Source organism: Diabrotica virgifera, chromosome 6, assembly GCF_917563875.1.
Source record: "Diabrotica virgifera virgifera chromosome 6, PGI_DIABVI_V3a".
NCBI lineage: Eukaryota > Metazoa > Arthropoda > Insecta > Coleoptera > Chrysomelidae > Diabrotica > Diabrotica virgifera.
In genome coordinates this window covers 165,304,479-165,328,564 of record NC_065448.1, presented here as the reverse complement: position 1 = coordinate 165,328,564, position 24,086 = coordinate 165,304,479, and the positions used below count along the sequence as shown (strand labels likewise).

At 33.1% G+C, this 24,086-nt stretch overlaps 2 protein-coding genes across 2 annotated transcripts in view; one reads left to right on the top strand and one right to left on the bottom strand.

Moving 5' to 3' along the window:
- The window catches only part of LOC114334796 (NADH dehydrogenase [ubiquinone] 1 alpha subcomplex subunit 10, mitochondrial), a 49,714-nt gene extending 31,429 nt beyond the window's left edge, over positions 1 to 18,285 (bottom strand). The window contains exons 1-4 of the mRNA XM_028284890.2: positions 17,952 to 18,285; positions 17,441 to 17,691; positions 8,653 to 8,783; positions 8,360 to 8,570 (exon numbers count right to left, since the gene is read on the bottom strand). Coding sequence (XP_028140691.1) covers positions 8,360 to 8,570; positions 8,653 to 8,783; positions 17,441 to 17,691; positions 17,952 to 18,179 — 821 coding nt within the window. The 5' untranslated portion in view covers positions 18,180 to 18,285. The remainder of the gene's footprint in view (positions 1 to 8,359; positions 8,571 to 8,652; positions 8,784 to 17,440; positions 17,692 to 17,951) is intronic.
- Positions 1 to 24,086, top strand: part of LOC114342278 (nitrilase and fragile histidine triad fusion protein NitFhit) — a 368,011-nt gene that overhangs the window by 89,465 nt on the left and 254,460 nt on the right. The gene's annotated exons all lie outside the window — the stretch shown is intronic.

Sequence of the window (24,086 nt, the reverse complement as noted above, 5' to 3'; positions counted from 1 at the left end):
TGTCATTATATGGCATTATAACAAGTTATTTTGATTCAAAACAAGTTTTTGTTCAAATTTCATAGTGTAGTAGAAAACGTTAAAATACATTTTTAAAATGTTTAAATTAATTTTCACATTTTCCTCCATTCCCATAATATATCATAATCGATTTGGCTGAAAATTTGCCCACACATAGAAAATGCATAGCACTGTAAGTGGTTAGAAGGATTTGAATTATATTACAATACCAAAAGAGTTACATGCAATAATATCAGACTCAAAAGTATATTAGTCCAGTCGGGATAGCATTTGACCTTGCATGCCGAGTTGCCCAAAATTTTATTTTTCTAATCTTAATAGGGGGGTTAATAGGGGGTCAATAGTAGCCTAAATTTAAAATCGCGAATGAATTCATCCGTTTCGTTAGCCGCCATCTTGACTTTAAAGGAGAACCGTTTTTGCTCAATATCTCCGACATTTTTAACTTTCCGACAAAAATGGTAGGAACTGAAATTGCTCCAAATAAATCGTATTTACAATTATTACAATTTCTTTTTAACAATTTTTGTCGTGAGGTCGATATTTTCCGAGTTAATTGTACTTAGAGTAGACGCCTATATTTTATATTGCATGTAACTTTCTTGGTATTGTAATATAATTCAAATCCTTCTAACCACTTAAAGTGCTATGTTTTGGCTATTTGTGAGCAAATTTTCAGCCAAATCGATTATAATGTATTTTTGGAATGGAGGAAAATGTAAAAAACAGTATTTTAACGTTTTTTACACTATACAATTTGATCAAAAACTTGTTTTGAATCAAAATAACTTGTTATACTGCCATATAATAACATTTTTGAGTCCCTTCTATTAAAATATGTTTTCCATTGATACTTTACGATAGAAAATGCAAATTTGTTTAAATAAATACCAAATCACTGTAAAATCGCTTAAAATAACATTTTGAGAAAAAAAAAAGAAGAAGATTTTTTTACCTTAAATATCTTATTTTTATGTCCCGCAGAAGCTATACACCAAGTTTCAGAAAAATCGGAGATACAAAAGTTTTTTTATCCAAAATTGAGTGATTTGAAATGGAATCACCCATTTTGTGTATTTATCGTACTGTGAAAGTCCATACGCTAAATAAATAAAATAAAATTATGACAAAAGGGCTTAGACGGAAAGAAAAGTTCACATAAAAAATAGAAACTGTTTTCCAGTCCATTTTAACATACGTGGATGGTCCGATAAGTATTTAACCTCAACGCCATTCTTGTAGACAGCCTATTCCAAAATCTCAGCCGAATCAGACTTGTAGTTTTGCTTTCACCGCGTGTGGAAGCAAGCGTGTCTGTGTGTGTGGATTTTAGAAAAATGAAAAAAGTGAGTCATCATGCATGAAATTTTGGGCATGAGAAGGCTGTCAGCGCGATGGGTGCCGCTTTTTCCCACTCAGGCTAACAAGAGCCACCATAAGACCACTTCAGAGCAATATCCGAGGCTGTTTAAGCGTAATCTGAAGGAGTTTCTATGTTGCTTCATAACCATCGATGAGACTTGGATCCACCAGTATTCACCAGAAACCAAGTAACAGTCAATACTGTGGACGTCAGCACGCGAACGTGCTCTGAAGAAGGCAAAGACTATCCTATCGGCCGGAAAGGTGATGGCCTCAATTTTCTTGGATTCACAAAGTATGATCTATACGCTCTGAGCTTCGCTGGTGGCGCTCCTAGCGGATTACTAATTCAACTTTCACCGGTAATTTTTAAATTTATTATTTAATTGTTATCGCTTAACATTTACAACGCAAAAAATTAATTAAATTGTAATCGATTATTTTAAGATTTTGCTAATCATTTTGACGTTCTATTGATAAAATATGAATTTCTTACTTCGGATACTTTCACAATTATCGTGTAGATGGCGCTAAGATTTTTAGATTAAATTATAATTACATATTACGGAACATTAAAAAAACTTAAATTCAGTATTTAAAACGTAAGTATATTTAAGGTAAAAATATATACCACAGCTTTGACCAACTAATATTTTTTATAATTAATGTTTTTAATTTTAATTTTAAATTAATCACTTTGACATTTATGTCAAATTTCCGGTAAACGTTTACAGACTTGCCACTACTGGCGCTCGCGAATTTGTAAATATCCCCTCTACGTACGAGCTCACAGCGTATACGCTGTGAGCGTATACGCGAGCGCGCGCCAGTAGTGACAAGTCTGTAAACGTTTACCGGAAATTTGACATAAATGTCAGTGATTAATTTAAAATTAAAATTAAAAACATTAATTATAAAAAATATTAGTTGATCAAAGCTGTGGTATATATTTTTACCTTAAATATACTTACGTTTTAAATACTGAATTTACGTTTTTTTAATGTTCTGTAATATGTAATTATAAATTATTCTATTAATCTTGGCGCCATCTACAAGATAATTGTGAAAGTATCCGAAGTAAAAAATTAATATTTCATCAATAGAACGTCAAAATGATTAGCAAAATCTTAAAAAAATCTATTACAATTTAATTACTATTTAGCGTTGTAAATATTAAGCGATAACAATTAAATAATGAATTTAAAAATTACCGGTGAAAGTTGAATTAGTAACCGCTAGGAGCGACACCAGCGAAGCTCAGAGCGTATAGCAGCTTCCTGGAAAATAGTGATGTTGATTATAGTTACTTTCGAGTATTCGTTACAAATCGTTACTTTTGTATAAAGTAATCATTTAAAGTATTCGTTACTTTGATTACTTTTGTTACTTTGTTACTATTTGTTTTGTTACTATTTGAGTACCGGTAATCATATCGAGAATCGCATTTCTTAGTATTTTGTTATAAGTATCACCGATCTATTTAATGGACAGAAGTTAAATGATATGTAATTGTTCTGTCATTGCTGCTCCACAATATCAGTAATCTCGAGTAATCTGTTTGCATCAATTAAGTGCCAAAAACAAAGCCTCGAAACTCTAGCTCTAGATGACGTACCTTAGCAGTAACCCTGGGCACCCAGGTGCTTCGGAGGTCGGTTCTGATTGTAAATTCGTGTTCAGTGACCCCAAATACTTCGAAATAAGAAAATCTGGCCCTTAATAATATACTGATTTTAACATGTTTATGCATTTTTCGATGCGTTTTATACACTTTGAAATGTAATAATGCATTTCCACCTATTTTTTTATTGTCGACTTTTTTCCAGACGTCATCCTAATTCTAAACACAATGCAAACAGTTGCAAGCCTCTATGTACAGCTGGTTCCTAAAAAAACTGATACGACTCTTAGTAAGATTTGATCATTTTGAGCAGTGTATGATTGGTCTGACATTATATTAGATTTATTATGACAGACAAATAATAAAATAAACAAACAAACAGCCATTTTTTGAGGTTGAAGTTATCTGACAAATTTTAAGATTTGGCAGTGACAGTGACAGTATGTAAATAATAAGTAATTATCCTTCAAAATATAATAAATTAAATATAATTAAACTCATATTCATTATAGCCCACCTCATCAAGAGCTTTTTACAAGAAGATAGTCAGCGATTTTGATATGGCTTAGAGCCAGACTACATCAAGATCGCCTATAAATCGTGCTGGTAATTGCCTTGCAGCGAGACCAAGAACAAAAAGAAGAAGAAAAAAGTACACTGCTCAATTTTCTACAAAATACGTTTTAAGAGTCGTATCAGTTTTTTTTGGAACCAGCTGTACCTACTATATTTAAAAATAGATTTGTTCCTGTGTTTTTAGTGTTAAATGTCCTGGTCTAATAAAACAATGCCATACATACATGTAAAATAAAGTTGATGATCATAGTCTAGAAATATTATCATTTCTACATATTTTGCGGTCAATCCAAGCTATTTTTTCTAGGCCTGATAAGAATAGTATGTATTTATTATTAAAATCTAATGTGTTGCATTTTTATTTTCAAAAGAACTAACATCTGTGAAATTCTGTGAATTATCTACCTCGACAAATCGTATACACATCTGTTTCTGGGTGCATGCTTTGTTAAATGATATACGTCCCTTTGTTTCAGCTACTTCTCAGCGCCCTGTAATCCTGTAAAACTCTTCATAGCCTTCGCCCTTCATAGATAAAATTGTATTTAACTGTACTTGATACCGAACACTCGTGGAATACCGGTCTGACTCCGATATCAACCGAGTAGATACAATACTCAAAATCAAAATAGGTACTCACTCTTATACGATTGGTACGAAGTAACGAAGTAATCAAAGTAATCAAAGTAACGATTCACCTGTCTGTATAGTAACCGTTACTTTCGGTATTCGTAAGTAACGAGTACTTTGTAACGAATAGTTACTTTTTCAACATCACTACTGGAAAAAGGCAAAAGGTCACAGGGCTTTACTATGCCGCATTATTGGGTTAACACTGGGAAAGATAAGAGGCTGGAGGAGTACAGGAAGAAGGAGAGTGACATGGTTGAAGAATTTAAGGGACTGGTTTAAATGCAGTTCTATAGAACTCTTCAGAGCAGCGGTAGATAGAGTAAAGATACTGATGATGATATCCAACCTCCGATTCGGGACGGCACTTAAAGAAGAAAATTATTGGGTTGATTCGACGCCGAATTGCTGAAATTACAGTCCCAATTGAGGAAGAAAAAAGCGTTCTTCCACCATGACAACGCACTGGCTCACACCTCCGCCGTCTCCATGGACAAACTGGTCAATGTGGACTACAATTTACTGTCACATCCATTGTATTCTTCAGATTTGGCCCTCTTTTTGTTTCCAAGGTTAAAAGAGTTACGCGTCGGACAGTATAAATTAAGTTGAATGAGGAGTTCATCGTCGCCAAGGAAGCCTACTTTGTAGACCTCAAGAAAACATATTTTTCAGACGGGTTCAAGAAGTTGGAGCATCGCTAGGTCAAGTTTGTCGAGCTAAAAGGAGAAAATGGTGAAAAATAAAGCGCCACTTTTCCAAAATTTTCGCTATTCTTTTGGAGGCTAAGTACTTATCGGACCACCTTAGTAAGTAGATAGTATAACAGAATGTAGGAGGTCTCGTCTTCTAGTCCAAATGACTAGAGTACCGGCTATACATCTGGCATACAGTATGTCAATATAATTCGTTTAAATGAATATTTAAATATAAACATTTGTTTAAACAAAAAATTAAAATATTCGTAATAAATAACAAGAAATATATATGTTACAGTTCGAGTTGATTATCCAGTTGGAGTTGACTATTCCTAGTTCGAGTCAACTCAAACGGCTGGTTTTAGTAAAAGTTGACTACAAATATAAAATGAAGCTTTTTATTCAACATTTACTAGTAAAAGTAGACTCCAACTAGAAAAAGTATACTCTTCCCAATGCCATTTAGCAAGAGTTGATTCACAGAAACAACCGATTCTAGCAATAGGGAACTTGCACATTTTTTTTATTACATAATAATGTTCAGTATTGTATTAAAACGAGATTTACAAAATTTCACGTTTGAAAAACTCATAATAACTTAGAAGTACAAATTTAAAGTCTCCCTTATCTTAAAATAGTTCAAACGACCCGTGACGTCACAGAGTTTGACTATGTTCTATTTATGGTTATATTTACGTATATTCTTCTTCTTCTTCTTTAGTTTATTGGCCTCCACCTACTTGGGTATTTGGCCAGCTCGTCGTCGGGGAATAAAGGAAAAATATTTATATTCTAATGACATTTATCGTATGTCGTCGTAATAATATATACCAGTTTGTTGAGATTGGAGTTTGATACAGTTTTTGAAGGAAAGGAAAGAAGGTTTATTATTGAAAATAAAACCATTTTGTAAAAGTACAAATTTTCTATGAATAGTTCAAACGATCAAAAACACTTTTAACGTCACATAACTGTATTTTTTACTGAAGTTTACAATGCCTAATTTAAAATTATATATACAATTGGTGTAAAATGTAAACATACAACCCTGTGACGTCACGACGCGTTTCGGGGTGGATGGTATAAGTTGAATTTTTAGTCGTCTTTAGGGGCCAAACGAAAGACAAACAAAACTTTTTTATCTTTGATACAGGTTCTAAATTATGTTCTGTTGTGATTTATACCATTTTTTTCGAATTTAAAATTTTATGTAAGTTCCCCATTAAATGTTACTGGATATGTTCAAATCGTGATAAGTAGTTGAAACGGTCAAAACAAAGAGAAGCATGCTGATCAAAAAAGCATGTGAGATTATACTCGTATAATCTACATTTGAGCTATTCCAGGTCAAATCAACACACTTTGAATTATTTTTTTCCTGACCTATTTAGATTTTGTTAAAATATAGAGTATTCATAGTGGATGATTTGAGGTGAAGAAAAATACAAAATTTTAAATTTTTATCTCATATATGGTTATGTAAAGTTTCCGAAATATGGTTATGTAAAGTTTTCCAAAAAGGTCCAAAACACCGCAGCTGACTTGATGAAGCTAGAATGCTGGGAGAGGTGTCATTTTGCAGCATTTTTAAAGTTCTTTACAGTGATATATACAGCATGATGCTACGGTAAACAAGTTTTTCTCAAACAAAAAAAAATAGATTTTGATTAAGTTTTTTTCCAAAAAGTACATAGTTTAAAATTTCCATAATATTCCTACAAATACATAGTACTGTTGTTAATAACATATAAAAATTTTGTCATGGAATGGTGATGGGTTCAACATAAAAAAAAAATAAATTTCACACATACAGTATGGGGCAAATGAAAGGAATAAATTCGTAATGTCGCAAGTTGGCAACTTTAAAGAAAAATCCCGAAACAGGTCGATTTTTATTTTTAAATTGTAATTTTTTGGCATATGTATCATACTAGTGACGTCAGTCATCTGGGCGTGATGACGTAATCGAAGATTTTTTAAATGAGACTATAGGTCGTGTGTTAGCTCATTTGAAAGATTATTCAATTCTCTATTCAGTAATATAAACAATAATATAATTATTTATACAGGGTGGCTAAAACTTTTTTAAATTAAATTAATTGACAAAAAAAGAAGAATGTATGTAATTTCTTTAATTTAAAATATTACCGTTGCCAGAAACAGATAAATTACATACATTCTGCTTTTTTGTCAATTAATTTAATTAAAAAAAACTTTTTTGCCACCCTGTATAAATAATTATGTTATTGTTTATATTACTGAACAGAGAATTAAATAACCTTTCAAATGAGCTAACACACGACCTTTAGTCTCATTTAAAAAATCATTGATTACGTCATCACGCCCAGATGGATGACGTCACTAGTATGATACACATGCCAAAAATATACAATTTAAAAATAAAAATCGACCTGTTTCGGAATTTTTCCTTAAAGTTGCCAACTTGCGACATTACGAATGTATTCCTTTCATTTGCACCATACTGTGTGTGTGAAATATATTTTTTTATGTTGAACCCATCACCATCCCATGATAAAATTTTTATATGTTATTAACAACAGTACATACTATGTATTTGTAGGAATATTATGAAAATTTTAAATTATGTACTTTTTGGAAAAAAACTTAATCAAAATATATTTTTTTTGCTTGAGAAAAACTTGTTTACAGTAGCATCATGCTGTATATATCACTGTAAAGAGCTTTAAAAATGCTGCAAAATGACACATCTACCAGCATTCTAGCTCAATTAGTTCATCTTCTACAACCATTCCAATAAAGTATGATCGGGGTGTTTTGGACCTTTTTGGAAAACATTACATAACCATATGTCGGAAACGGCTTGAGATAAAAATTTAAAATTTTGTATTTTTGTTTCTCTTATTAGCCACTGTGAGTATTCCAAATTATAACCAAATCTGAAGAGAGGGCGGAAATTAGGTGTGTTGAGTTGATTTGGAATGACCCATTTACTGAATCGATCCAGGAATAGTCAACTCTAACTAGTAAGAGTTGATTCTATTTTTCCCGCGATCTACTTTTACTAACAAGGGTTAGGAAGAGTCTAATTTGAATTAAATTTTTCAACTCCTACTGCTCGTTTTAGTTGGAGTTGACTCGAACTAGGAATAGTCAACTCTAACTGAGAATCAACTTGAATTGTAACATATTTCTATTATAAAGTTTTATGAACAATAATATAATAATAGTCTCCCGTTTTATACCGCTGACGCGGCTTTGGGATTATAGCAGGGTAGTCTGCTATTTCTAGGGCCTAAGGTATACAAGGAAGGTAACAGGGCCAGTGCTACGCTTCAACCGCCTATTATTACCCCTGGTTTTACCCAAGGTACTCATTTGAATCCCGACCTACCAGTACGCGAGTCAAGCATACTATCGCCTGAGCTACGCCGGCCCAATGAAAAATAATGATTTATGAAATATTATTTACCTGATATCCTTCAAGTAATTTTGTTTGTATTGTTTCTCAATAACTCCCAAATATTGAGGAGTCAACACTGTAGAATCCTTTTCATAACTGATGGCGCGTTTCTTAATGTTCTCTATAACTTTAGGTACAGGCGTATCCAAGTAAATAACTAAATGCGGTCTTAACAGTTCACCAATCGTATTATCACGGAGTTCGTAGTAAGTTTTACGAGCTATGAACATGAGACAAACATTAGAACATATTAATGATGATTTTATTTAAGTAATTATTATGTTTGACTAGTTAATACATACCAAGTTTGTGTAAATAATTTTGACTAAACATGGCCTCAGTAAATACAAAGTCTGAATAGACGCATCTGTCCAGTATGACTCCCTGGCCAGTACTCAATACATGTGCCAATGCGTCAACATACTGGGAAAGTCTGAAACAGTTGCAAATAAATTTAAATTAAAAAATTAAAATTTAAAAATAAACAATATCATTTAAGCTATATTTATTGACAATTCTGAATTTAACTAGAAAAATGAACACCATCTACAGACAGTCATAACGGTTAGAGGATTAAAAAATAATAAGGCACTTGGTACTGATACTATATGAGCTGCATTATTAAAAAATGGAGGACCAGTACTATGGAAACAAATACATGATTTAATTACCCAAAATGGGATGATAAAATAATCCCTGAAGAATGGAAATGAGGCCTTGTATACCTCATTCACAAGAAAGGGAATGAGTAAGAATGTTTGAACTATAGACAAATTATGTTACTAAACATGCGATACAAAGCGTTTTCTTCTCTCCTGTATAACAAAGAGACACTCTTTCTGGAAGAGATCATTGGTGTCTACCTGAGCATGTGTTTATCTATTTCGGCCAAACTGATCTACTGCTCCACACATCCTAAGGCAAATGTTAGAAAAGAGACAAAAATACAACATCGACATAAATAGTCTGTTTATTGATTGCAAACAAGCCTTTGACACTAAAAACAGAAAAAACTATATAAAAGCCTAGTGCTTATTGGTTTGCCCAAAAATTAGTCACACGAATACAACATCGACATAAATAGTTTGTTTATTGATTGCAAAACACTATAAACCAGTGGCGTAGCGTAGTGGGGGCGGCGGGGGTGGTTCGCCCCGGGCGGCACTTTTTAGGGGGCGGCAAAATTTAACAATAAATAATAAAAATATTTTGTAAATATTTGAACCATTTTATATTTTTATCGCAACTTCAAATTCGGACCGATTGAAAGGAGCACGAAATTTTTCATTGCATACTTATTTTGTGACGAATTCGGGGAATTCCTTTTCTTTGAATGATATTTTGTAGCGACTGGCAACAACGTCTATACTGACTTGTGGGAATTCCCCGTTTATGACTAACAATCAGCACAACTTTTTTCGGCACTTTAGAAAGTTGCTATTCTTTTTTTTTCTCATCGACACATCGTTGGGAAGTTCTGATAGCAGTTACAGGCAAAAGAAGAATTCAAGATACGCAATGGAGTGCAAGAGGCCATGCCGTAAATGTGACATGGCATCATTACAAAGACATTCTCGTCACTTTGGAAAAACTGACAGAGGCAGGTGAAAGCTTAAACACTAGGACAGATGCAGGTGCTTTACTAGTTTCGGTGCAGTTATTTTCCTTTCTTTGTTTTTTAGGCCTGTGGCAACCGATGCTACATGAAGTGAATGATGCACAAAAATACACACAAGGGGACTTGACATAAGATTGTGCCCTCAGAAAGTAAATGCTTTGCAGATAATATTGACAGAGAAAAGAGAGGAATGGGCAAATGGCGCTGTAGGTTATGCAAATATACCTATGTGAGAAGAACTTGGAATTTCCATAAAACCCCGGAGGCGCATAACAAGAAAGCATATTTTCGATGACGGAAAAATGAGTTGAGACGAAAACTGTTTTATTCGTTAGAAAGAGTTATTGTAGAAATTCGTGAGCATTTTCAACAGCAACAGAATTCAACGGATAAGTTTGTTTATCTAACGCCGGCTATATTATTAATTATTGAAATTGATTAAAAATTATTTAAGATCGACAATGAGAGTACTCTAAGTTTAACTAATTTGGCTATTTTGTCTATTGAGCAAGAAGTGTGTGATGCGATAGATATTGATAGTGCAATAAAAGACTTTGCTCTTAAAAAAAGTAGACGTATAAATTTTTAATTGAAGATGGAAGTTTTGTTTTTAATTCTAACAAATACTCATATTACTTTGCAATCAAAATAAAAATATAACATTATAGTATCATTCTAGTTCTAATTAAAAATTGATTTTAGTTAATTTTGTCGATCGTCAACGTGTATCTAATCTTAAGTGATAGGTACCTAAGTTATATCAATGTATCTAATTGGTCAAAGTAAAATCATTTTTGTATTAATAAACGTGATTGTAAATATTGTAATGCAAAATAATGATGACTGTTCTCGCCGAAAAGTTCTCTATAATTAATGTATGTTATGTTATACAATAAAATAAATTAAAATACCTAAATAAGAGGGCGGCAAAATTGTCCTCTGCCCCGGGCGGCCGACACTCACGCTACGTCACTGCTATAAACAGAAAAAAACTATATGAAAGCCTAGTATTTATTGGTTTGCCCAAAAGATTAGTCAGGTTCGAACAGCTTATTCTTACTGTCACCAAATCAGCTGTAGTAATACAAAATATGAAGACTAACAACTTTGAGATCAATAATGGTGTAAGACAAGGAGAAGACACCCTTTCAGCGCTATTGTTTATAGGGCAGTCAATGAGGGTATTTGGCTCCGAATTCCAGTCTACTACATTGATTTACTTATTATTTTTACAGTAAGTAGGGAGTAGCTCAAGAAACAAAGTCTACCCTATATACTAAGGCGCTTTTATCTTGGGGCGGTTGTCACCCCTTTAACCTTCGGATAACCAAGCGGGGGAAATTGTGACCCCAGCGTATGTTTTTCTTTAATAAATCCAAAAGTATTTTCAATTTTTAACTCATTATTTTTTTATTTGACTTTAATATCATTCTAGATATCCTCATATTTTGAAATAAAAAAAATTACCTATATTTTACGAATAAAAAATATATTCTGAAGTTGATGTTTAGTAAAATACCGTCTGTTATGTGTAATTCCAAGTAGTTTTACGCTAATGACGTCGACTTTGCAAAGTAACAAGACACTTACTCAACACACACACTACACATGACACTAATACTCATGTTGTGACTGGCTGAATGACATAAAGTCCATGCCATAAAAAAAATAAAAAAAACTTCATTTTTTTTCAATTGTCATTTTTGACATTTTTGACCTGGGGTCATTTTTCCCCCTTGGTCATCCGTGTAACAAAAAAAGGTTGGTCATCGGAAGGTTAAGGTGGTGGAAAATTTTTTGGTCAAAATAACCACGGAAGTGGCTAGAGAACCTAATTATAAGCAAAAACTGTTTTATATTTTTTTTTGAAACTCGATACTTTTGAGTTATTCGTAGTTGAAAATTAGCATTTTTTTTTTAAAAATGACACCTTTTCGGACAGTTTTTTGCGAATACCTTATAAACTATGCATCTATACCTTTTTTATAAATACCTTTTGTAGTGCTTGAAAAGACCTTTAAAATGAGCAATATTAAATGTCGAATGTATTCAAACTAAGCGAGATATGCTGCAAAAACCATTGATGACTAATGTATTTTAAGAAAAAATGAGAAGTATATTTTTAACCCCTCATCCACCAGAATTTAAATGCATCGTTTTGCTTCTATAATACCTTTTATTATAGTGTTATTTCTATGTTCAACAAGTTGGACAGGTTTAAAATGAATGGTTTTTGAAAAAAATAAAATCAAATTATAAAGCGCATTTTTAAATTTTCTTAAATATCTTCCTTTTTCTCCATGAACTCGAAAATGATAAGAGATACAAAAAAAAAGATACCATACAATAATGTAGGGTTTCTTTAGGTAAAAATTTTGTGTTTATCTTTCATTTCTGTATCTCTATCATTTTCAAGTTACATGGAGAAAAAAAAGATTTTTAAGAAAATTTAAAAGTGCACTCTATAATTTGATCTAATTTTTTTTCAAAAACAATTTTAAACCCGTACAACGTTTTGAACATAGAAATAATTCTATAATAAAAGATGTTGTAAAAAGAAAACGATGCATTTAAATTCTGGTGGATGAGGTGTTAAATACACTTCATTTTTTCTTAAAATACATCAATGTCATAAATTTTTTTGCCGCATATCTCGTTTAGTTTGAATGTAATCAACATTTCATATTGCTCATTTTAAAGTTATTTCAAGTTGCATAGATTGATTTGAGCATGCACAAAAAAAACTCTTTTCACCTACCATATCTCTTTTTGTATGATAACTAGAATATTTATGAATTAACGAATCTCTTTGTTTTTTATAAGCTACAAAAATGTTTTATACATTTTTTTAGTTAGATGCATAGTTTTTAAGGTATTCACAAAAAACCGTCTGAAAAGATGTCATTTTTCAATGAAAATAACAAATTTTCTACCACGAATAACTCAAAAAGTAGTTTTAGTTTTCAAAAAAAAGTTAAAAAACAGTGTTTGCTTAAAATTAGGTTCTCTAGCCACTTCCGTGGATATTTTGACCAAAAAATTTTGGGGGCGGCGGGAACCGCCCCCAAGATAAAAGCGCCATAGTATATAGGGTAGACTTTGAATTAGGACACAATTAGAGGCTATTCCCAAAATTTTAATCCCAAATTAAAATCCATGCAGTAGGATAGAATTCGGAGGTAATATCGTGTTCTTGCTCTCATTGACTGGTGTATTAACCTCTTGCTGCATGCAGCCACATCCTAGTTGACATCTGAGCCCTATGCCCAAGATCAAACAAATAGCTGAATATGCAGATGACTCCATGATACTAAATCATAATGAGACAGCATTAAAGGAGACTTTCAAAGACCTGGAGAAAGTAACGCCAGATGTAGGATTGAAGATAAATGAGGAAAACACCAAATACTTGAAACAGATTACTTAATATTTTCTAACTTAAGATCTAAATGTAATTCTAGAAAATCAAAAATGTCACTCTAATTATATCAAAACTGTTGGTAACAACCTAAAAGATAATCCAGCACATTTCTGGAGATATATTAATGATAAAAAAAATCAAACAATGTTCCAAATCATATGTACCTTCATAACCAAATGGCAGATAATGCCCAAAACATAGCTAACTTGTTTGCCGAACATTTTGCTAGTGTATAAATATGATTCATCCACATGCCGATTTCCCGAAGCAGACTCATGTTCAAGTGCAGATACTTCTTTGTATACTATTAAAATATGTGATATTTATGATGGTATATGTCAACTCAGAAACTCTTTTTCAACGGGACCAGATAATATTCCAAATTATTTCTTGAAACATTGTTCATTTACAATATCCAAACCAATATATCTACTGTTTAACTTATCTTTGATCACATGTTCCTTCCCTGCTAGATGGAAAGAAAGCTATGTATCACCTATTTTTAAAGCTGGTGACAAAAATAATGTAAAAAATTATTGTAGTATCTCTAAGCAATCAGCAATACCAAAGTTATTTGATAAAATAGTATACAATCAACTATATTGGCAATGTAAAAAATTATTATCTGTAGTTCAACATGGGTTTGCAGCTGGGAAATCACTATTACTAACTTGGCAGTGTATGAAATGGATCTGTTGGAGGCGTTAGAGAGGAAGGAACAAGTAGACTCTGTCTACACTGACTTCTCCAAGGCCTTCGACAGAGTCAATTTCGACATTTTGCTTGCAAAACTCCTACATTTAGGATTTACTAAGGAGGCCATAGAATGGATATCATGTTTTTTAAAGGATCGAAAACAAAGGGTGAAACTATTTAATTTCCTATCTGAATCATTTGAGGTTTTATCAGGTGTCCCCCAACGAGGCCACTGTTCACCATTACTATTCAGTCACTTTATAAATGATATTTCTGATAATCTTGAATAATCAGTTTTACTTTTTTCAGATGACTTAAAGTTATATAGATGTATAAAATCTGTAGCTGACATACATATATTGCAAAAGGATATTGACAGGTTATGGGACTGGAGTATACAGAATAATCTTACATTAAATATCGATAAATGCTATTATATCAGTTTTTTTAGGGGGAATAAACAACATGACACAAACTATCTTATGAATAATGTTAACTTAAGATATAAAAATCAAGTTAGAGACCTGGGCATCACTTTTAATGAAAGCATTAATTTCAATGACCATATTTCACAGATTACATTGAAAGGTCTTAAACTTCTTGGATTTACATTAAGAAACTGTAGTGAGTTACCAATTGATGTAACGAAAGTTGTGTATTGTTCTCTTGTACGCTCTCAACTAGAATATGGCACGCTAGCCTGGTCTCCTATGTATGACCAGTATATCAATTCTATTGAGAAAGTTCAGAATAAGTTTCTTAGGTATTGCGGTTACAAAATGGGAATTCCAGTTGCAAATACAGTAGACTCGCGATTATCCGAGTCTCGGTTATCCGAGTCTCAGTTATCCGAGCCCCTCGGTTAACCGAGGCAAAAGTCGTAACTGGTGAGTTACAACTTTCAACCTTGGCACAACATCGCCGCCTCAAAAACAGGATGAAGCTTAAGCAAAAATCAATCAAATATTTTTTTAAACAGTAATATTGATAAGGTAAATGTTTTTATCCTTTATACACAGTAAAAGTTATTAATTTTTTTATTAAAATATCCACAGTTATGGTTATTTACCTGTTTTTCTATCAACATAATCAATCTCAGTGTTAACCGAGTTTTTCCATATCCGAGGTAGTCACAGTCCCAGATACCTCGGATAATCGCAAGTCTACTGTATAGACAAAAAAGTAATTTTAGATAGATTAAATCTAGCAACACTTTATAACAGACGAATTCAGTTTGATTCTGTATTTATTTATAAATTGTTAAATAATTTAATTCAATGTCCGGAACTTTTAAGTAAAATAAGCTTCAATATTCCACAGCATAGACTAAGATCCTTTGAACTTTTTCATATAAACTTTCATGCTACCAATTATGCCTGCAATAATCCATTTGATAGGGCCTTAAGGTTTTTAAATAGTCACTGTGATATAGATCCTTTTAATTTAAGTTTAATCAATTTAAAACCATGATTTATACAAAATTCTTTATTGAAATAGAAATCCTACTAACAATATTTAAATATGAATTTGCTTAATTAAATACAATATACAATACATGCAATATTATACAACACATACAGATTTATTAAAAATTATTTTTTTATCTAGGTAAAATATATGTCTTTAGTAATTTTTTAAAAATTTGAACTGTCAGTGCATTCTTAACACTGGGGGGAAGATGGTTAAATTCATTCATACATTTGTAAAACAGGGATGTCATTGTGCTATGTTTATTAGTTTTTTGAATATCAAAATCTTCAATATTTCTCATGGTATATGAATGAACTTGACCCCTCAATGTAACATATTCATTAAAATATGCAGGCAGCATTCCTTTTTTTAATTTAAAAATGAAAACCATAGTAAGGTAGTAAAGCCTTTGTTGAACTGAAAACCAACCTAAAGTAGAGTACATCATCTCAATTGGCGTGTAGCGATTGCATCGAAGAATTGTTCTCATACCTCTGTTATACAAAATTTGCAATGATTGAATTGATCCTTTATCACCTAAATATAAAGCACTTGAACAGTAGTCAAAATGGGGCTGAATTATACTTCTAAATACAGTGATCCTTGAAAATAATGATAGATCTTTGCTAATTCTATTAAAGAAAAATAATTTTTTAGATATTTTCTTGCAAATATATTGAAAATGAGGTTTCAGAGAGAGTGTGCTATCCAGTATAAATCCAAGATATTTAATTTCATTGACCCATTTGATGCATTCATTATTAACTTTTAGTTTCAAATTTTCCATACTTATATTATTTAATTTATATCGGCTAGAGACTATCATTGACTTTGTTTTACTCGCATTAAGTTTTAACTTGTTAGCATCCAAAAATACCTCAATTCTTTTTAACAAACACTGCATCCTTCTAACAACCTCCACAATATCATCACCACTGCATACAATTAATGTGTCATCTGCAAAAAGACTAATAAATTCCAGACCCTCAACATAATTTACACCATTGATGAAAATAATAAATAATAATGCTCCAAGTACACTGCCTTGTGGTACACCAAAACAATTAGGTAGTTCTGTTGATTTACTTTGGCCTAACTGCACATAATGAGTTCTTTTTGTGAGATATTCGTTAAACCATTTTATAACACTTTGTTTAAAACCGTAGTACCTCAATTTTTTGATTAACAAATCTATGTCTATAGTTTCAAAAGCTCTTCTAAAGTCTAAGAATACAGCTACTACAAATTTATTGTTATCAATAAGTAGTTTCCACTTCGAGATGGTGATTTATAGTAAACTCTAGAATTGTTTCTAAGTATTGTATTTTAAAATGTAGTTATAGGATAAATTAGATTAAAAATATAATGTTATTCTAATGCTGTAATTTGGTGATCTCGTCTATTTAACAGAAAAAAAAATACAGTAGAGCGTCGATTATCCAACATCGATCAACTGAACGACCGGTTATCCTAACTCCCGACTCCCGTGCCTCGCACTTGAGTACCGAGCAAGCCTTAGTAATTAATGCTTAAAATATCTTCAATTTTCTTCAATATTGTATCCAAAAATATGTTGTTGCAAAGACTGCACTTTTTTGTTTAATTGCTATTTGTCATTATATCAAGATATAAATAAATATGGCTTTTATAAACTTGTGGATAAATATGTATGACTATATCAATATAGTTCAATTATCTGAACAAATCAGTTTTCCGAACAGCCATGTCGCCCAATCAGTTTGGATAATCGGCGCTCTACTGTATATGATTACAACAAGGGCAAGACCAAACAATAAAACTTCTTTCAAACAGGTCTCTGTACATTTGAAAATGTAGCAGAGCACACGTATACAGCATGGTAGGTATATTTTTTAACTAAACTTACTTTACTTGATACTGTTGCATCTGGAACCTAAGAGTATGCCTATGTTTAGGATTCTTCAAGAAATCCATAACATCCCAACTCCTACAGCTTTCTGGTATCTCAGAATCAAGCTTTCTTAAATCAAAGCCATAGCTGTTAATATATTCCATGTCTAAATTAGCCTCAGGTAAATATAACATTTCAAATTCTGCTGCTAATTGCTTTGCAAGCTTTGATTTGCCTGCGGCTGGTGGGCCCTCAACAACTATTATCTAAAATATTAAAATTATTATTATTAGCCCGTTCACTACCAAGCCACTCATATATGAGCCACATCGACTTTTTTCCATAGACCAGCACCTCACCCACGAGCTGGGGATCGCACTGCAAATAATAGCAATTTAAATATCTATAGTCTATGAGGACGAAACTTAAATACCCCCTTGAATTATATTGATACAACTGTGGTCATTTTATTACTTTTTTCTATTCAAGGGTTACAAAAGAATGTTGACTACATTTGAACACTAACCTTAGAATTTTCATCTAATCTCGCAGTTGTCTTATCATACAAATAATTAAACAAATTGAATCCTTTCTCTTGATACGGCCATGGGGCTGGTTTGGGTGATCGCTCTTCAGCACTTCTTGTATTCTTACTAGAAATTGCTCGAATTAAAGTTACATTTTGGGTTTTGTTTAACACATTACATAAGCCTTGGTTAACTCTGCCAAAGCCGACTCTTACAAAGGTAGACATACTGAGGGTATTAAGAAAAACACATATACTTTTTAAACCTCTGCCTTTTCTCTATTTTATGTAACTTTACTTAACCCCTTTCCAGCTGTCGCAACTGACAGTGACATGACAATGACAAAATAGGGCTTTTCATCGACTGTCATTTGTTTCGAGCTTCTGTCATATGTTATATAACCTGTGTATAATATTAATATACACGGATTATACGACATTTGACAGAAGCTCGAAACAAATGACTGTGAATGAAAAGCCCTATTGTGCCTTGTGCCCCTTTACGCCCTTTAGGTAGACAGTTATTATTACACTATTTGAAAGTTTGATTTTGACCGTCGAATCTTTCATACAGTTCTTTTCTTCTATTGACCTATTGTATAGGTATATTATTAGGTGTTGTTACAATATTATTTCATTCTGACATGTCGGGTACTTTCGATATTCTTCTTAACGTGAACTATCAAGTCCCCTTCACGTTGGCGATTAACATGGCGAAACTGTCTCTGTCTCGAGCTATTCTAAATAGTTGTTCTGCTTTCTTTATTCCTGTTCACTCCCGGATATTCTTCAACCAAGAGGCTTGCTTTCTACCAATTCCTCTGCGTCCTTCGATTTTACCCATCATAATAAGTTGAAGAATATTATACCGGTCTCCCCTTACTACGTGTCCAAAATAGGCGATTAAGGACTGCCACATTTGTCAGCATAGCCGTCCATGGTATTTTCAGTGTACGTCTGTGCAGCCACATTTCAAAGGCCTCCAAACGATTAATGGATTAATGGTGGATATCTTTAATGTCCATGCTTCGACTTTCGACACCATACAAGAGGACTGACCAAATGTAACATTTAATCATGCGCTTTCGAAGTTGAAGTTGCAAGTTATCATTACAGAAGAATGACCTCATTTTTAAAAATGTCGTGCGGGCTATCTCGATTCTACATTTTATCTCTTTATCTGGATCTAGTTGTTCAGTAATATGGCAACCAAGATATTTAAAACTGGGTACTCTTTGAATTATATGACCATCAACATATAACCGTGAATCTTGATGGGCCAAACGGCTAAATACTTTCCCTATCCACTGCCTAATGTTTAAGTTTTTAAAGTCCTCCTCTATATTGTCCAGCGATGTTTCACGAGGTCTTCAGCTTGTTCTGTTTCCTTGAGGTTTGTAAGGTCAAGTTCAGCTCTGAATTACTTTTACAGCTCCATATCATTCATCAGTGTTTTGTAGATACAGCAATTTGCTTTTCATTAAAATGTTTAATTTCTTCTTCTTCCTTTAAACATATAAGCAATTTGTGTGTGTGTTTGTGTTTTATTGGCACTGGTTTAAGCAACCAACTGGCCAGTCAATGTGTTTTGAATTCTCTCTTTTACAAAATATATGCTTAGTATCTAAATTTAAAACTATTACTACTACCTACTAAGTTTTTTACTCTGTTTTTTTATTTTTTTTAATATATTTTTTAACAAATTTTTTTTATTATATTTTTTATTATATTTTTTATTTAGTTTTTTTTCTTTTGTTTTTTATGTATTTTTTTTGTATATTTTTTTTTACTACGCTAAGACCTAAACCCGATTCAACCTCTCGGAGTTTTAGATCTTCTTAGTAACTTTTTATTTTATTTTATTATTATTTTTTTTTATTCTTTTTTTTAGAGCTTTAATTTTAAACAATTATCATGGTTGTATAAAATTTTATAAACATCTAGATTGTTTGATTGTAAAAAGTATATAAGATTAAAAGGAAATTGTACATTAAACTTGAACTAAATAGATTGGTATAGAAATTTGATATTTCAATAAAATGTAAAGGACATTCTAACAGCATATGTTGTAGATCAGTTAGCTCTCCACATAAACATTCATCATTATCTACAAGTCCTATTTCTCTTTTGTAGACTGGAGTCAGACAGTGATTACTTCTTATTCGACAAATAGTTTTGATAAAGCCTCTGTTGGAAACTTAATTAAATTAAAATATAAACAATTTGATCAACCAGAAAACTACAGAGGTCTAAATTGTTAAATACTACCCTGAAACTTACAAAATTTTGTAAGAACAAATAAATCAGGTTATAAATTTAACAGACGAGCAGCAAGGCTTCCGTATGGGAAGTTGTAAAAGTATAACATCATTTTTGCCTCCTGTGTACTATTCTTGTAACATGGGATGTGAACGTGAGTCCCTTGTCCATGGTGACCCCGAGGTACTTTGCTTCATTTGACCATCCGTTAGGAGTGCCCGAGATCTCTAGTCGTTCAGCTAGTATGCTGTGTCTCTTCATATCACTGATTTGGTCTTCTTCGAATTTACTGCAATTTCTTCCACTGTATGCACCACTCTTCTAGGGCATCTAGTGCTGTTTGAAAGTTTCTGGTTGCAATATCTCAATACAAAAAATTTCTTCCCGAAGGGAAATCGAACCATGGCCCCCGCGTGACAGGCGGGCATACCTACTGATCAGTGCACTATCTATAGTGGTAACTGTCAACCAGGAAATTAAAATAATCGTTAAGTTTTCAGAGAAAACTGGAGTATTTCGGACATGTAATGAGAGGTGCCAAATATAGGTTGCTGCAAAATATTACGCAAGGAAAAATAGCAGGCAAACGCAGTCCAGGACGAAGAACCTCATGATTGAAGAACTTGCGAGATTGGTTTTCTGTTGATACAAGCATGCTATTCAGGGTGGCAGTGAATAAAATTAAGATAGCTATGATGGTAACCAACGTTCTGAAAGGACATGGTACATGAAGAAGTCAAGTTTCTAAAATTAAAATGATAAATGAGTTGCATATGTGTGAGTCCATCTGTTAACAGTGACTTAAAATGGCGACCGGACCGCGGTTTCGGATACTATAATGGCAGCTATGTACGCCGTTGCTCCCGCTTGGCGGCGCTAGTGTAGTTGGTGGTCAACGTTTTGACAATTCGTGAAGTTTGTATATGGTGTTTTTGTGTACTATTTAATAAATAATAAATTATGTCAGAAAAATACGAATATTGGACTATTTGTGCGTTGAAAAACGAATTGAGGAAAAGGAATTCGAGAGTTACTGGAAAAAATGAAGCCCTTATCGAAAGATAAACTATATTAATCATCGTGTTAATGTTTTATTTCACAAATTTATTCTTCTCATTTTATTTCCTCACATTAAATTCACACAGCGAAACAAATATCTTCTTCTTCCTTCTTATATGTAGGCTTTAAAGCCTGTTTCTTCTTCAATATTAGCCTCCTAAATTGTTTAAATTATCGCACCATCTTTTTCTTGGTCTGACAATACTTCTTCGTCGATTTGGTGACTTATCTCATGCTATTCGTACCATGCTATCCTCTGCCATTCTACTAATGTGTTCGTTCCACTCCTGTTTCCGTTTTGTCACCCATCCATTTATGTCTTCTACATTGCATGATCTTTGTTTTCGCTTCTCTCCCTATCCAACAGAATTTTCCCTGATATTCGTTGGAGTATTTTCATCTCTATTGTTTCTAGTAGTCGTCTCGTTTTAGATGTGTCAGGTCTTGTCTCCGCCGTGTATGTCAATATAGGCTAATTGCTGCTTTATAGATTCTTGCTTTTGTGTCTTGTGCTAGGTGTTTGTTTTTCCAGATTATGTCATTAAGAGATCCCGCCGTTTTACTCGCTTTTAAGCTTTGTTGTCGTACTTCCTCTTCAACATCTCCGTAACTGGTTATATCTATTCCCAGATATCTAAACCTTGCTTCCTGCTTTATTATTTTCCCATCAATTTCGATTTTACATCGTAGTGGGTATTTAGATGTTGTCATACATTTGTTTTTTTTTCTGCTGATATTATCATATTGTATTTCTTGGCTGTTGTATTGAAGATGTGTGTTAATCTTTGGAGATCGTCTTCTGTCTCGGTGATTAATGCGGCGTCGTCTGCATAACATATTTGGATTTATTTGTTCCCCATTTTGTAACCATGACCTTTACGTACTGGTTCTATTATTTCATCCATTATTATATTAAAGAGCAGTGGGCTTAACGAGTCACCTTGTATGACTCCGCATTGTACTGGTATACCTAAACTGTGTTAGTTTTCCATTAATCTCTGCCTGTATTCAATTATAGAAGTAAAAGATGTCGATGGTTTGTATAATATTGATTGGTATGTTTCTTCTATACAGTAAGTGTAAGACGTCTTCGACTTGGATGCGATCGAAAGCCTTTGTCAGGTCTATAAAACACAGACATGCTGGTTTATTGTACTCGATGGCCTTTTCTGTGATTTGTCTTAGTACAAATACGGTGTCTACACATCAATACGGTGGGTCTTCAGATCTTCTGGATCTGAATCCTTGTTCATCTGATAGTTGTTAGTTTATTGATTTTGTTGGTTAGGACTTTTGTGATTAACTTAAGTACTGTGCTCAGTAGATTTACACCTCTATAACTGTTGAGGTGTTCTTTGTCTACTTTTTTGAACATTGGTATCATTACATAAAATAAATCACAACATCACAACATAAAACAAATATAATATACAATATTTACTTAGAAATAGATTGATTTGAATGGTTGACGTAAGTTGACTTGACCTCCAACTACACAAGCGCCACCTACGTTGAGCTTTCCAGATTAGCTGCCATTTACTGTTCATCTTCAGGTCTTCGGCAAAAGGTTCACCCAATACTAAGCGCTCATTTATACTATCTTCTTCTTTGTGTCCCGTGCTTGTTTTCAAGTGTTAGCTATCGTCGTGTTAACAAGCTGATGAAATGTTTCTCGGTCGGCAGCTATATGAAACAATTTCTCGACTGTTCGACCTGTTCATTGTCTGTTAGGTAGCCAGGGCAGTTGTTTTCTTTCGACCCAGCGTTTTCCTTCGATTTTGCCCTGAAGGATCAATGGATCAACGATCAACCGGAGTAAGAGATATTTAGGTTATCTCATTATATGACCGAACTATTGAACCTTTCTCATTTTTATGATGTTGATCAATTCTCGCTCTTTGTGCGTAGTCTCTAGCACACGTTCGTTAAATATGTGTGCTGTCCACGGGATTCTGAGTTTGCGACGGTAACACCACAATACCACAACTCGAACGCTTCTAATTTAAGATTTTTTATTTTTGTTGTCCAGGTTTCACATCCATAGTACAAAACGGACCAAGCACTTCAATACTCTTAGACGTGTAGTCAATTACAGACTTCTACTGCACAATATACAGAACGCCAGCTAATAAAGCTTTTTCGTGTAAGTTTCTATTCTGGTCAAAATTTCCTAATCATTTTCAACCCTGCAGTCAATCCAGCTACCCAGATATCGAATATGGTCCACCCTTTCCAGGATCTTGTTATCTAATTTTAGTACAGAGTCTTGGATATTAATTTTTCCGACCATTCATTTTGTTTTCTTGCGTTGATTGTTAAGCCCTTTGCAATGCATTAGTTGTTTACAGCGTTCAACACGGTTTGAAGGTCTTCTAGACTCTCTGCCATTGTGGCGGTGTGATCTGCGTATCTAATGTTATTAATTTCACCACCGATTTTAACACCTTCGCGACGGTTATTTAACGCTGTCTCAAAAGTTGGTCCGGTGTAGGCATTAAACAATTTCGGTGACATAACACATCCCTGTCTGACACCACGCTTAATAAAAACTTTAGCTGAAACTCTGAGTTTTAGTTTTGTTGACCGTATGCCAAAGAATGGATTCATTAGTAGGTATATTCTTCTTTTCCTATGTTTATTTAGAAGCTTTATTTGTGATTTGTTATGAATTCTTTATTAATTTTTCACTGGAGTGGAAGGAATGGATAACAACGAGAAGAGTGACAGAAATACCGAATGTACCGGGTGTCCCAGTCCCAATAAGAATGGCTCTCGGCCATATCTCAGGGACCGTATATAGTACAGCTGTGAGTAAAA